Consider the following 15974-nt stretch of genomic DNA (forward strand, 5'->3'; position numbering starts at 1 on the left):
GTATTATATATTTTTATTGCAAAATAATACTACAAAATGTATATTTTATAATGTTCCTATAATATGCCAATAGTTTTAAACAGAAATAATAACATTTACTATTTAATGAATGGCTGCACAAATAAATTTTAACGGTCTGTTAAAAGTACAAGTACCTATAACAAACTGGCATGAATAATGAATATACTAAAACAATAATTATTAATTTTAAGTATTACATATTATAGAATAAATAAACTACACTAGATAAGATGGGATTCAGAAGCTTAAGAAAAAGCTAAATATATCAATTTTCAATTAAATCAACTTTTACTTTAAGACAAACGTCTTTATATCACATATTGAATTTTTAAATTTGTCACTTGTTGTTAAATTAATTATACATAAAATATATAATTAAATTGTATTAAATTTATAGATACATATTAATAATTATATAAAATTATAAATACCAAGAACCAAATGCAAAAGGTTAGGTTAGATTAAGTATTTTAGTTGATTAAAAATTAAAATAGTAAATATTCAACCCTCCAACGCTATAAATTCATCGCTTAATAAAATATAAATGTTTAAACCAATTTACTATATGAAGAAAATTTAATTAAGTAATTGACACCATTATTATAACATTTTACTATAAAATATAGTTAATTTAACTAATTTAACTTCGCTTAACTTAACTTATTAATTCATTAATACGCACTCTAGATTAATTTTTTATCAAAAATTAAGTACAAATTAGTAAAAGTCGTAAATAATAGTGACTAAAATTGAATAGTTAAGAAAATAGTAAATAGTTTCCAATATCGAAGTATAATTACTAACAATTATTGAATAATGTCAATTTAAATGGAATTTCGATGTATAAAATATTGAAATAATGTAATTTACATAAATATTAATATATATATATAATTTAAAATTAGTCTACCTATTATTTATTAATTAATAATTATTATTATATCATTTAATACGTTTACGATAAATGTATTAATTTTGAGGCATTCTTATTGTGCTCGACTCATCATATGATCTTAACTTTGTGTATCCTATAAACTTCCTCGCTGCTTTTTTGTGTAGGTATTGATATTTGTATTTCAAAACCTTTATCGTCATCTATATTTCAGTGTCATCAAAAATTTAAATATAAATAATTTTTAGATTAAAAAGGTGGATAAGGATCACTGTAATGGATATTAAATTTAAATTTAATGATAATTATTTAATTGTATAGAAACAATTCAGCACTAAACCTATATAACTAAGTAAATTTCATGGTATGTTTTTTGATATTGCAATTAAAGTAATTTATTTTATTATTAGCATTACTGTAGGTTAATTTATTGTTTTCCAAATCCATTACATTACCATATTATTAATATTTAATTAGGTACCTACAGGGACGGCCTGGGAGATAAATTCAGGCCGGGAAAATTTATTACCCAAGCCACATATTAATGATTACCTGAAAGACGTTACTTTAGTGGTAGGGGTAGAGTATGGCTAAGTTTATGTTCTTCCCCCTCCCCATCAATACTACCCAATTTATTTTATAACTATTCATTTATCTAACATTTTAGTTTTTATTACATGTAAGAGGACATAAAAAAAGTAGACATTCAATTAGTATCAATATTTTAATGAAACTTTTCATCTCAATTCAATTTGAAGCTTGAAGACCTAGTTACACCTATCTTTATAACTATGTATTATCTTTAAACAATTGAACAAAAAGTTCAATTAGCTGCTATATGTTTGAATTTTTTACTATAAATTATATTTTATAAACGCTAATAAACAAACCAAAAAGAATAAACACTAAATTCAGTTTTTATAATTAATTTTATATTTTAAATATAAATAATGTTATGACATTTTATAGACATGTTGAAAGATGCTACTTTTTATAACAATAAATCTATTATTTGATCATTATCAATATTTATCAAAATTTATTTTTCAACTAACATTAAAATAAACGCTTTAGCATTTACATTACAAAGTTTACTTCTTAACATTTTTTTTATATACTTTAATGTAGGAAATGTTCGTTCGCAGGCAACTTGGGTAACAGTAAAAGACAATAAATACTTATAAGCAACTGTTAATACTTGATAAGCGATACTGTATAAATTGTATTTTATCAATAATTTGTAACAACACAGTGTACTGTTTCTAAAATTATTACACATAACTTGACTTATTTTCTCAATCAACTTCCAAATCATCCTTATCATTTTCAATCCCCCAATTTATTATTTCATACTCATCTACAATCGACATTTTTAAAAATGCCCAGATATTTGAAAAACGTATTGATTCTCCACCAAAACTACACAATAATAATAATAATGCTTTCATACATCCCAAAATACCCATTTTAAATGAGCAATTCTAGTTATTATTTATTAGTAATAGGTAGCCTAAAAACTACCACAAATAACTTATTATAATATAATTTACTTTACGGGCTACGGGTGTTCGAATCGGGATTTTTATAATGTTAACCTAACTTAACCTAACCGCGGTTTTGGTATAATCAGGCGCATAGATCCACTATCGATTTTCTATAAATTATAACTAACATATAGTATAAGATAGTATATGAAATAAATCTACGTCATCGATCGACTATAGGATTCTTATTCACAATCAACGACGATGTCCATAATCAAGTGTACTGACGCAGAAGCTAAAAGCTCAGGTATGTTGAGTAAGAGGTCATCAAACAAATACAATTCGGCATTGCTCATCACCATAACCAAAAGGTTTGGATGTAAGTATTTTTTCGACTTTGTATGCGCTCTATATGATCAATGCGCTAGACCAATCAGATCACAGAGGCCTCTCGCTTCACATCGTTCTTTTTCCCTCATATTTTTTTTATCGGATTGTGCACATACATTTGCGACAACCACCACAAATACGAAGCAACTGACCTGACACTTGGAATTTGCAAGCGCTCTACTCCTGTTGTAGAGTATTATAAACAATATCAATCTTGAATATTATCAAGTGGTCCTCCGGGTATTCCATGCACATATGGCGAAAAAAAGTTCATTACTTATTGGGTTTAACAGACTACAATACAGTTTAATGACATTGCGTATAAAGTATAACAAAATATATATAATATACGTACAATTTTCTAGTCCCATGAATAATTTTTTTCAATTAAGTTCAGTAAAATAATTAACTCGCTTAAATTATAGTTATAAATCGCTTATAATTCGATTAAACATCTTATTTTGTCCAAATTTCAATTCTAAATATCTATAAAAATAAATGTGCTTAAACTAGTATATTTTTTTTAGAGTTTTTGGTTTCGATATGTATAACTTATAAGAAACTATTGTATTACTATATTTTCAAGTTTTAAATATAATTTTGAAAATTTAATAAATTTTTAACTATAAATTAATTTGCAATATCTTTAAAAGAGTTAAAATATTTTAAAAATTATACCACGTGTATAAAATGATAATATAAACATCTTAAAATATCTACAGTTATTCGTTTTTGAATTACAACAAAATAAAAAAATTGTGTGATAATTAATCATTATTTTACGAGTCGATTATTCAATTTTGTCAAGTTTAAACTTCAAGTAGACATACAAATATTTTATCAAATTATGTTCAACTTTTGTTTTTAATTGCAGTAGTAACAACTAATAAGGAACTTTGTATTACATTTTAAAATTTTAAATAAAAATATTATTGATATATATTTTATATAAACGAATTTCATCAAAATCCTAACTTTAAAGAATTATAAAAATAAAATATATTTCTTTGATTTTTTGATTTTAAGAATAATATGATGAAATTGTGAGAAACCTCGTATTTAATTTTCAGAATTTTCGACAAAAATTTTCCAACGGAAACCACCCCCTTTATTTTAATGCATTATAAAGCTCTAGAATAGTGGTCGGTGTCCTGTTTTAAATTCTTGAACGACAATATTTATTTTTATATACATTTTATTATTTTAAAAACCTTAACAGTATTTTTTTTAATAGTCAATAATTTAAGAATATAAAATTTTTGACTGGTCCGAGAGTCTTAAAAGGTTTCCGACCACTGTTCTAGCATATGATGAAAACACAAAAATACATATCATTATAAAATCAATACATTTATCGATTCGGCCAGAGTTTATCATATTAAGTATATTATATATTTATACCATACATATTGAATCCACTTGTATAATTAATAATATATTGTATACACAATACACAATAGTTTAAATCAAACAGTAAATATAAATAATTATTAAGATTTTATTTTTAATTTGAGTTTGTATTCGGTAAATTATTTTAATAATAAATGTATTCATATTAGTACAAATTGTACAATATATTCATAAATTATATTAAATTAAAATGCAACATATATAATATCTTTTCACTTATGTATTATCAATCTTAAATAATGTGTAATAAAAAAATGATATAATATTAGTACCTATATTATATATTATATTATAAATTGAAATATTAATTCAACTAAAATTAGGCAAACAATTTGTAAGGTAATAATATAACAGGACCTTAAAATATTATTTTTAATTTGTGCATCAATTTAGTGAAGTATAATATAAAATATTATAGTTAATAGATAATAAATAGTGTGTAAATATAGAAGAAACATTTTCAAGTCTACTATGATTATGCACGGCGATCATTCCAAATCCATGAAGTGAAAACTGCGATCAATAAAATCGTGTAATTGAAAGTTAATAAATCAGCATCTACAAACATTAATTTCATAAAAAATATTAGTTTTACATCTTAATATGTCTATATCTTTGCAGAAACATAAAATACTAAATATTAATTGCATTAGTTACTATAATTATAATCTTGATACTTTATTACCTTTATTAATATCTATTTTAACATAACAATAAGTGTCAACATTATGAACTCAATCTATAAATACGTAAAATTTTATTCAACCTTTGTTTTTATCCAGAAAATAAAATACCTAAAGGTCTGATCAAATTAAACCATTGATACTACCTACACACTAGAAAATATAAAATCACTCCGGCTAGTTTATTTTTTCAAATAAAGCTGTCAAATTCAATGAATCTAGTTGTGTAAAACACTATCATTATATAATATTAATTTAAATTTATAATTTTACAACATACCTACTTGGTTAAATAAATTTAAAAAAAATCTCAAATATAATATTTGCGCTTATTTTATACGCTATGTACATTTTAGAAAAACCTTGTCGGTTTATTGGAATATTTTAAATTATGTATTTTATTTTAAAATGTGACACAAGAAACTTTTACCATATTATATTAAAATACTATGTATAATACAACTAAATTGTTTTCTACGCATATCTGTACCGAAATTGCCTATCCAATGCACCGTTTTCATATTATTATTGTCAAATAATTGTTTTTTATTTTTACATAAATAATTAAATGATTTATTTTTTAAATTAATTTTATAAGTAATAATAAAATATTATAAAGATAATTTTAAGAAAAAAATTGGACAAGTGGATACCGCTCTGCTGTACAATAGGTGTCGATTGGGTCACAGTGTTGGTCGATGAATGTATCAAATTTGAATCCATTGATTTACCACTGTAAACAAAAAGCAATTCTAAACAGAGACGGCCTGTCAACCTGTATCACTAAGAATATTAATTCAAGATAATTTTTTTGATATTGCTATTAAAGTAATTCATTTTACTATAAGTATTAAATACTCGTATATGATAAGTTGATTTTTTTTCCGAAAACATTGTATTTACTATAATATTAAAATTTAATTATTATAAATTATTATATATTATTTATATTATATTACTTGTATATTATTTTTAACTTTTTATTCAATAAACCACCTTATCAAAAAACATTGTGAATAGCCTCAAGGTAGAAATAGGTAATATTTAGCTTAAAATGAATACATATTTTGAAAATACCATATTGTGTATAGTATGTAAAAGTTTAAGTTCTTAAAAATAATGTTTTTTAACTATAAAAAACAACTAACATCATTATCCTTCGTTCAAATATGAAATTTTGTCCAAATTTGAGCTTCAAATTACAAAAAAAAAAAATGGTACTTTTATATAATATATTTTTTAGATTTGTTAGTTTTTAGCATACTATGCTTAATTTTTTGTTTTGTATTTCAATTGAATATTTAAATGAAAAATAATATATTTTTTATTATTTTACTTTAATCAAAGAATATTATTTGTAGAAACTTAAAATTTTTGAATATACATATATTACTATAAACTATACTCAAATATATTTTAAAAGTATTATTACAATTTACTATAGTAGAAAATATCTTCAGAAATATATGTAGACTAACAGATCAGCTCAGAATTGTTTTTTGTATAATTTAATTCAAATTTATCAAATCCATTAAAGTGACTATTTTAATTGATTGTTTTAGGCTATTAGATAACAGAAATCCCAGTAACCAATAATATATCTTAACATACTATAACAGATTGAGTTTCCTGAATTTTATATATATTTTTTTTTTTTTAATTAATAATTTAAATAAAAAACGTAGTGCCTTTAAATAATTTTATAGTTTAATTTTCAAAGTTTTCTTCAGTCTTGACAATTGAATAAATAAATAATGTGAATATCCATTTTAGTGTTATTATTTCTCTTGATAAAATCAAAGTCTTAAATGAAAATAAAAAATCCATTATTTAAAAATTGATTGACTATCAATATGTCTAATAAACATGAACACTAAAGGTCAGATGTCCAACCAACTTAGATAGTTGCACTATTAATAATTTGTCGGTCAATCACTCTAAACTCGACCAAGTCACGCAACCTTTAAAATAACAGAGAACAAACGGTCAATTAAAATAATTTAAACCGACTTATTGGTTTCTGTGTTGATACACCTTTACTACTACTGACATATTATAACAAGTAAAACCCATAAATATGTACCATCAAAAATTATCAATTTAAAACCAATACCTATTAAATAAAATACGTAGGAAATACTTATCTCATCCATTTTTAAACAAAATACATAAAAATTTAATTTACCCAAAATATTAAATGTAGATACTGATAAACATATAAACATACAACACAAAGTTATTTTAGATAAAAAAAATTATTCATTTGTCTGTACTTAATTTCCATATTATTTCTTCTGATACAATTAATTAGAACACGGGGTTTACTCTTGGTATATTTTTCCTATATTATTAGTTATTTCATGCATTACTTAAGTGATTGTAACATTTAATTATTTATATGTTAGTAATAACTATGATCAATATAAAAAGTTTTAAATTAAAAAATTAAATAATATGTATTTACGTGGAATAAAATATGATTGATTTACAAAATAAAATTTAAATAAAAATATAACAAATATATTTCTTGATAAAGCGATAGAAGAAAATGTATAAATATAAGAAGTAAGAAGTCACCTATAAGTAACACTTGTCTAGGAGTTGTTTAAATATCTATTTTATATATTTTTGTATTCATTTTTTTTTTTTTTTAAACAAGTCATGGCACCAATTTCTTTATACTACGCCTGGAGCTGCCTAGTATAATTTGGGGAAATTGGTTATGGTGGGTTTGAAGACGATAATGAATGCTTTTATAGAAACGTGCAGGTTCATCTTTCACAGTTTTCACTGAAAGATCTTTATGTACTATACGTAGTTATAAATAAAAGGTGGGGGACATTCATTGTTTTCTTGAGAACAATATTCTGGAACTATAAGATATTGTTAATACTAGAATTTTTTGCCATGCCAAATAATTATTTCATTTTTATGTTAATGTATTTCTATACATTTTTTTTTTTTAAATAATAATACCAATGAATAATTTTTAGTTATGATATTATAGTATATTATTGTACGAATAAATTTAATATATAATTACAGTTGCAAGACTCCTTTTCCTCGGTAAAACCGTCTTTACACGCACATATTTTCAATCTTGGATTCGTTAATGTGGCGTTATTTTTACATATGGCATTTGGCAAACACTCCACGTCTGTTTCGCATGATGTTTTTAATGCTGGAACAAAAAGCGGTCCTGGCGAAAAATTAGTACATACTACATACTAATACGTAAAACTTTTAATACTTTGTAATGCATTTATATACGAGTAAACTAATTATTGGAAAAATAATTGATCTTAGTATAAATTATATCAATCCAGAAATTAATGTATTATATGTTATTTTAGTTTGGAAATTATGGATTAAAATGGTCTATGGTATGTGAAACATAATAGTTACATCAATAATAACAATTAAAATATTAACTTATTGAAAGATTCAATAATTAGACACAAAACCAATGTATAACTAAAAATTAGAAGTTACTCACAAAAAATAAAATATTATAACAATTAACAAAGGATTAGTCAATGAATAAATTCCATATTTTATTCAATTATTATTATTAGATTATTTAAGTTAAAAAGAGTTAATAGTTGGATATGATTAAATTTATCATCAAATAGTAAACAATTATCAGTAATTACTAATCCATATAATTAATTTTATTCATAAGTATATTTATAAAAGTGATACACGAAATATTAATGTATAAAATAAAAATATTTTGTGCTACACTATAAACTATAATACAACTTAATAAACTATATATTAAGTGTTTTAATAGAATTACTAATTTTGTTCCAAATAATTTCGGACCTTATATTATATTATATGAATTGATAAATTATTTATTGCTCATACAGTTATACCTCTTGGTTTTTTTAAGCAATCACCATTCAATGGCAGTTTTCCATCTGCACACAGACATTTTTTTTTCTTATCACTTGGATCAAGCGCACAAGATGTAAATGGCGTATCTAAACAATCAGAGTCTGTAGTACAATCTTGAACTGCATTATTAACTGAAAAAAAATATTTAATTCAATTATATTTCTAACTATAATTTTATTATATTATTTTAATATTATATTTTAAAATTATCCATTATTTACCCAAAATATTAGTCAATTTTAGCCTTTTAGAAACACAATAAGATGTTTGAACAATAAATAATAAAGAGCAACGCAGGATAAAAGTATAAGTATGACGGTGATTAGTTTTTACATAAATAACGCATTTATTAATACAAGTTTTCAAAAAATCTATTAGGCACACCCTCGATTTTTTAAAAAATAGTTGTCATAATTTACATGTACATTGAAGTGTGAATTTTATAACATAATAACACATTATATACATTTTAGTAATTACCAAGTTTTTCAGTTTTAAATTTATAATTACAAAAAACTATTTAGACAATTTAAACTATAAGTATTATTATATAAGAATTTTTAGATATTTTTAATGTGTCTATTTTATAAATATGATTATAACAATAATGTAATATAGGTAAGTATCTAACATATTTATTATTAAAATATGATTTATGAAAATTCATAACATGATATTAACTATTTTATTCATTTTAGTTATTATATGATTTAAAAAAAACTTTAAAAACGTGACATTTTTTGTTGAAAAAAAACTTTTTTTTAAATATGTAACTTAATACACCAGATTTTTTTCAATCTTTAATCAAAATAACGAACAATAATTGATAATATACATATCTATAATTAATATATTTATCGATAAAATATTTTATCTGAGAATTGCAATACTGTGATAGAATGAATAATGATCAAGTGACATAACAAGTCTTGTTATAAGTAAAAAATCAAATTATGCTTAACTACCTTTTTATTTTTATTTGTAAAAATATTGTTAATTTAAAATTGTACATCAAATAAAATTGTTGAATATTAAAATATATACTATTAAAAAATAGTATACATTACTACTATATTAATACCTCTATACACTAATACAATATGTAAGTTTTAGCACAAAATATATATACAAGGTATGAATATCACGAAAGAAAAAGAAGTTAATTGACAACACTTTGAAAAATAAATAAAGAAGAGAGTAAGGTACTAAGGTATAAGAATGCTAAGCTGAGTTAGAATATAGTAATATGGTTTCTTTCAAGTAGGCGCAGGTTTTAATAGGGTTAAAGAAATTAGAAGATTGGATATTAAACGGTTAACATTTTCTAAAGATTTAAATTTAATTATTTTGAATAGAAAATAAAATAAAATAATTTAAAAACTTTAAGAAGTATTATAATATACCTGGTCCTACAATAGTATCACACTTCTGCATATAATTCTTTCTATGATATCTTTCATAATGTATTATGGATATTTTTAATCATTTCTAATATTCAATAAGCTTATCATTTAATTTTTTACTGTTATTTTTTCTTGTTATCTTCCTTTTTGTAACCAATAATATATTATTATATAATTATTAAAATCTAAAATGTTGTTATTAGCTAACATCTGTAGTTAAACTTAAAATTAGACAATAACCTTATCATAAGCCAAGCGTTGTACATTACTTGTTAAAATGTTTAATATAAGTATTTTAAACTATATGGTATGATTAGACAAAAAGCCTATTACATTTAAAACTTGACCTAAGTAGATAAGGTGTCTATAATTGTTTTCGTAAAGGTCGCTTTGTTGACATATTATATTACTTTAACTTGTATATGCCTATAAAAATATAATATCTAGCCTATTTTCTATACGATCCCAAACCTGACTAATGCACTTGAAAAGGTTGTCAGAATTGAATAACATACCTATTATTTCTATATTGGCTATTCTTTACCAAGTTGAGCAAATCAGTGTAGTATACTATTCAGAGGTGGATTTACGCATAGGTAACCTTGGCACATGCCTAAGGCGCAAAATATTTTAGGGGCGTTAATTTTTATTATTACCTTTTTAATAATTTTTTTACTTTTTAGTGTTTTATATTAAATTATTATATATTTACTAATGAAACTAATATATTGAATATTTTTAGTTGATATGATAATATTTGATATAGTATTTAGTATTTATATATTGTAATAATTATTAATTAACTATAGATATTTAGGCAATATTTTCATTTTCGTACGTATTTTTTTTCATAAGAAACTATAAGTGTCGACGACACCCGGTATTATATTTATATCTTTATGTATTATTACTGATTTGTCAAACATATTTTATTTTCATTATTTTTTTAAGAAAAATTAATTAATTCTATTTGTTTGGAAAATGGTTTATCGTCTTTACTATCGAAATAGTTAAATAAAAGGATTAATAAATAAAACGAGTTGATTAGTAACTAAAATCATGTCAGTGGTGTGATTTTTTTTCTTAGTCAATTAAACTCCGCAAGAAGGTATTAAGTTATAAAATGTAAATACTCTTATCTAATCAGCTATATGATATTATGAATGAGTAAATAATAATTATAACCGTTATAAATTAATTTTATTTTTACTTTTACGGAAACATAGGCCTATGCTAATTGCATAGGCTCAGATCCATGGCTATACTTGTACCTATACAAGTCTCCCACTTTTCCTTTAACAATGTACATCAGCGTACAATGTACCTTCAGGTTTCTGAAAGAATCAATATTTTAACGAAAGTATTAAATTATATTTTGACGCTGTTGATTTAGTATACACATACATTATCATTAAAAACAATCAAAACGAATAGACCGAAAATTCAAAAATATAACAAGAACATTGAACAATAATAATACAAATGTTGACACTTCGTTATACAGTTATTACAAATCCTTTATTAGGGGCGGGAAATCGTTGTGTAATAGTATTATAGATATCTCACTGCGGTTAAAAAATGCAACCAGTAAATCGATTAAAACACAAACTACTATATCAGTAAATGTCATCGGAATATGTTTGCGGGCTCGCTTGGACACTATATAATAATATTATTTCTGCACTATAAATAAATGTTATGTAAAAAAAACATGGCCGATGAGTGTAAAAATAGTTTTTATATAACCAAATCAGTGATTCCCGAATTCAATAGAATAGTTTTATGGGCCCGAAAACTACTCTAACCCGCGATGTGTTTCACGAACACGCACAAACGCGTGAAATTCGCGTGAAATGGAACACCGAAAGAAACCTCAAGGGGCAAAACGCCAAAACAGACAATCGTGTGTATACAATATAATACATCATACTTTAACGTTTATAATAATTATTGCGATTGTTTGCACCGAGTTTTGTGTACATATATATTATGATATAAATTATATAATACTATAACGCCACATAATTTATTTTCCATCGTTACGTCATTATTTTAATATTATACTGTAAACCAATTTATAAAAGTACTAGTTAGTATACTACTAGTAAAAAAAAAAGGTCTATTTTATATATATTCACGTGGGTGGCAGAAACATGGTACCTAACTACAAAACAAATTTTTAATGTAAAATTGTATGCACTTAGAATTTTTTCTCTCTATTTACGTGCTCGACGAAGGCGTCAAACAGTTCGTTCGCAACCGTTGCCGCCATGGTTGTAGCCAGTAGCCACTACCACTATATAAAACAGTACACTTATAATACATAAACATTATGATATTATATATATGTATACATAAGTACCCGTGCTGTTACCTTAGCTGCCGCCGCAGCCTTAGCGTGCGAAACAACCGTAAATAGTGAATATAACATATAATATAGTATATGTAATATATATAGGTATATATATATTTTTTTTTGCTCCCCTTACAATTTTACTTTCTCACCCCCCGTACACCACTCGTAACTCTCTCCTTTTGCGTATTTTTCCTATCCACCACCGATTTTTTAATTTCCCTTCATGTCCGAGCACGAGCATTGATAATATTATTCGCACAAATACAATATATACACATTGCACTGGAAGTGTGTACTGCGGATCAATAAAAAAAATAAAACAGTTGTAGGTACATATTTAGCTAGTACTGAGCACACGTCAATGTATCAATGTGCAGTATAACATTTGACCATTACTACTGGATGTAAACTAAAACGATCGAAATTACGTGCACGCATGCGAAAGTTTTATCGTTTCTTGATGTTTATAAAGGCTATAACATCATGTCCTCATACACCAAGTAATTAACCGGGATTTGAGGTGGGAATGATAAAACACGACACTTACGTGTAGATTTTATCATCTATAGATTTTAGAAGTGTAATCACAGCACTGCACACGTATAAATATATATATATAGAACGGGCGGTATAGCCTTATTAATATGTTCTGTATGTGTACTTACTGATCCGGCAATTGCAATATTGACGGTTAAGATTTTGTTTTTTTTTTCGGCGATTCCTAATCAAAACAAAAATCAACGGAAGTACCAACAAAATATGTATGAATAAATGAATAATATCATAGTCTGATCAGAATTTTTTTTTTTTTTTTTTAATAAACCAAATTCGGGTATTTACCGATTAAGAGCATAATCCGGAACCTAAGTATAGGTAATATAACTACGCAAACTTAAGATAAGTACCTGTTTAATACGGTTAAAGGCCTATAGTCAGAACACCGCAAGCGTACAGGTCTTAGACGGTCATTAAGATCGCGGTCGTGAACAAAAAACGAAGAAGTTCGTGTGTAATTCAATATTATTACGTGTACGCGGATTTGCGCAAGTAGGGCGGGAACCGTAAACGAATCAAACGTACACGCGTCGCAGTAGGTACACAAATGTCATACCGGCATGCGGCCGGATCGCGCTCACCTGTCACGTTCTTGTTGCTCGAGTTGGCTCCGAACGTCGTGGACCATCGCTTGTTCCGTGCGGCGGACGACGGCGACGGAACGGCTACGCCGGCGGCGGTGTCTGCCGCGGCGGTAACGCGCGAGCGGCCGCCAACGACGACGGCCATGCCGGCCGCCGGCTGCGGCAACAGCAAGCCGGCCATCAGGCAACAGCAGTACGCCGCCAAAAACGCATGCACCGTCCACTGGGCCATGACTGTCTCGTAGACGTGTCCACGGCGCCGCGTCTCAACAGCAAATGGCCCGCGGCGTCGGCCGCCGATCGCAATTGGTGTGTGTGTGGCGTGCAGTGGCGCGAGCGTGCTGTACGTGTGTACTTGCGTGCACGCGCGCGCGCGTGTGTGTATGTGTTTGGGTGTGTGGGCGAACCGACGTTAAGAACTATATAGGTAATATGTATTATACATTATTAATATTATACGAATATTATATTTTTTAAGACTTTTTTTAGAATTCGACTGGCGCGCGCTCGCCTCACGCCAACTGTGGCGCCCGCGTACCCACATAATATTATTATTATTATATTATTATTATTATGTTTTGTGTAGCGGTTTTCGTTTTCGTTTTGTTTTGTTTTTTCGATTTTTCACATTCAAATAAGGAAATCGGCTTAACACGCAAACTGATTAATGAAGTTTTTATTGGACCGTATACATAAATAAGTACTGTGGGTGAGGGGGTGACGGGTGCAATGAAGGCGGTCAATGTATGTACATAATATATAATATAATACGAACATAGCGAATCCGTGACGGCAGCGATGGGAGGCCGACCGACAGAATTTCGTTATTTTATATTTTTTCATTCGTTAGGTTATAGCCTTATAGGTTATGTATATATATGCACAAACTCGGCTATAGCGGTCAATGGAATTAAAATTCATTATTTAAAACGCGTCCACCGTTCACGATTTTTACAAAATAAATATACACATCATACACACAAACAGGCCAGACCACATAATATGTAGGTACATAATACCTGTTATGAGTAAATGTATGTGCAATAATTTATAAAATTTATTAGGTATATAATATGTTGTATATATTATGGTTCTGTACACCTATACATATGCCCATGAGAGGTCACCTATACAAGACTTTTGAATACTACTAATATATATATTAATATTATATACACAACAATATGCACGCTTATATAGGACACAGCAACGCTATTGTGTTTTGCGTTGTTTTAATGTACATAATATGTAGGTATTGTTAATTTATTATGCAAATCGAAAAACCAGCGTTGCTTTATTATTATAATGTATTTATACGCGAATTATAGTTATTTATTATAATACATTATTTTTTTCTTCAAAGTTTCACTATTTTTCTTAAACTTCATAATTAAATATTCCTATGTTTTTTTATCAAGTACTTATATTTTTTTTATATGTTTATGATAAAATATAAAATTCTAAACCTGGTTATTCTTCTATAGCTCTTAATAATCTCTTAGACACACTAGTGCCCAACTCAACTGTAATACTTGCTAACCCGAGTCGACAGAAATAGACATTTTTCTATACAGGCTTTGTGGTTAAATATTTATTATACGAAACAATATATACCATAAGATTTAAGTTGTGCGTTAGTTTTATTAAAATAACCGTCCATTAAAAAATTAAATAGACATAAAGCCTTAGAAGTTAAGAGGATATAATATAAATTTGGAATTCAATGCCTGCAGTGGAGTATAAAGTATATTTATTATAACAGTATAGCACATCATCATAAAGTTTTCCCACAAAATATAGAATATTTATGTGTATCTACCTTATATTAGTTGTATTAAGGTGGTTAATGAAATATAGAATGGTTATATATTTCGTCTAGTCCTTAAATATTACTCTCAATCAATAAAAATAACTAATAACTAATAAGTAATAAAAATTGTTTATTTCTGTATTTTAACAGATTTTGATAAAATTAGGTACTAATAATGGACTATGGGTAGATAGGTAGTATTATGCACAATGCATATATGTACAGTAAACTTTGGGGAATAATAACATAATTTGATGAGCACATATTTATTAATAGTTTATAAAGCTAAAAGTGTTGACGTTATACATTGCTTGAATATATACTGTATAAAATTACATAATATAACAATTGATAACTACTCGTATATTATATTTTGTACTTTTAAATTAAATAATAAATTACGTTTTATAACTATAAAAAAAAATGTATATTACAAATTTTAAGAGAGTGAATAAGTCATTCGTACTTTTTAACTTATTACTTTAG

General features: G+C 26.0%; 1 protein-coding gene across 3 annotated transcripts; it reads right to left on the reverse strand.

The window, feature by feature from the left end:
• Window positions 1-4466: 4466 nt before the first annotated feature.
• Window positions 4467-13936, reverse strand: LOC113549304. Of its 3 annotated transcripts, XR_003404918.1 has the most exons (5): window positions 13676-13936; window positions 8759-8911; window positions 7924-8079; window positions 5534-5613; window positions 4467-4755 (listed from the first exon to the last, which is right to left on the reverse strand). XR_003404918.1 is itself a non-coding variant. In XM_026950538.1 (4 exons), the coding sequence occupies exons 1-4, from the start codon at window positions 13908-13910 to the stop codon at window positions 4673-4675; spliced, it is 627 nt and encodes a 208-aa protein (XP_026806339.1). In that variant the 5' UTR covers window positions 13911-13936; the 3' UTR covers window positions 4467-4672. The 3 variants fall into 3 exon arrangements, 2 of the variants coding, with proteins under 2 accessions (XP_026806339.1, XP_026806340.1); XM_026950538.1 differs by lacking the exon at window positions 5534-5613; XM_026950539.1 differs by lacking the exon at window positions 5534-5613 and having other exon boundaries at window positions 4469-4755; window positions 7924-8061.
• Between the last annotated feature and the right edge of the window lie 2038 nt (window positions 13937-15974).

Source organism: Rhopalosiphum maidis, chromosome 1 (genome assembly GCF_003676215.2).
Source record: "Rhopalosiphum maidis isolate BTI-1 chromosome 1, ASM367621v3, whole genome shotgun sequence".
NCBI classification, from domain to species: Eukaryota; Metazoa; Arthropoda; class Insecta; order Hemiptera; family Aphididae; genus Rhopalosiphum; species Rhopalosiphum maidis.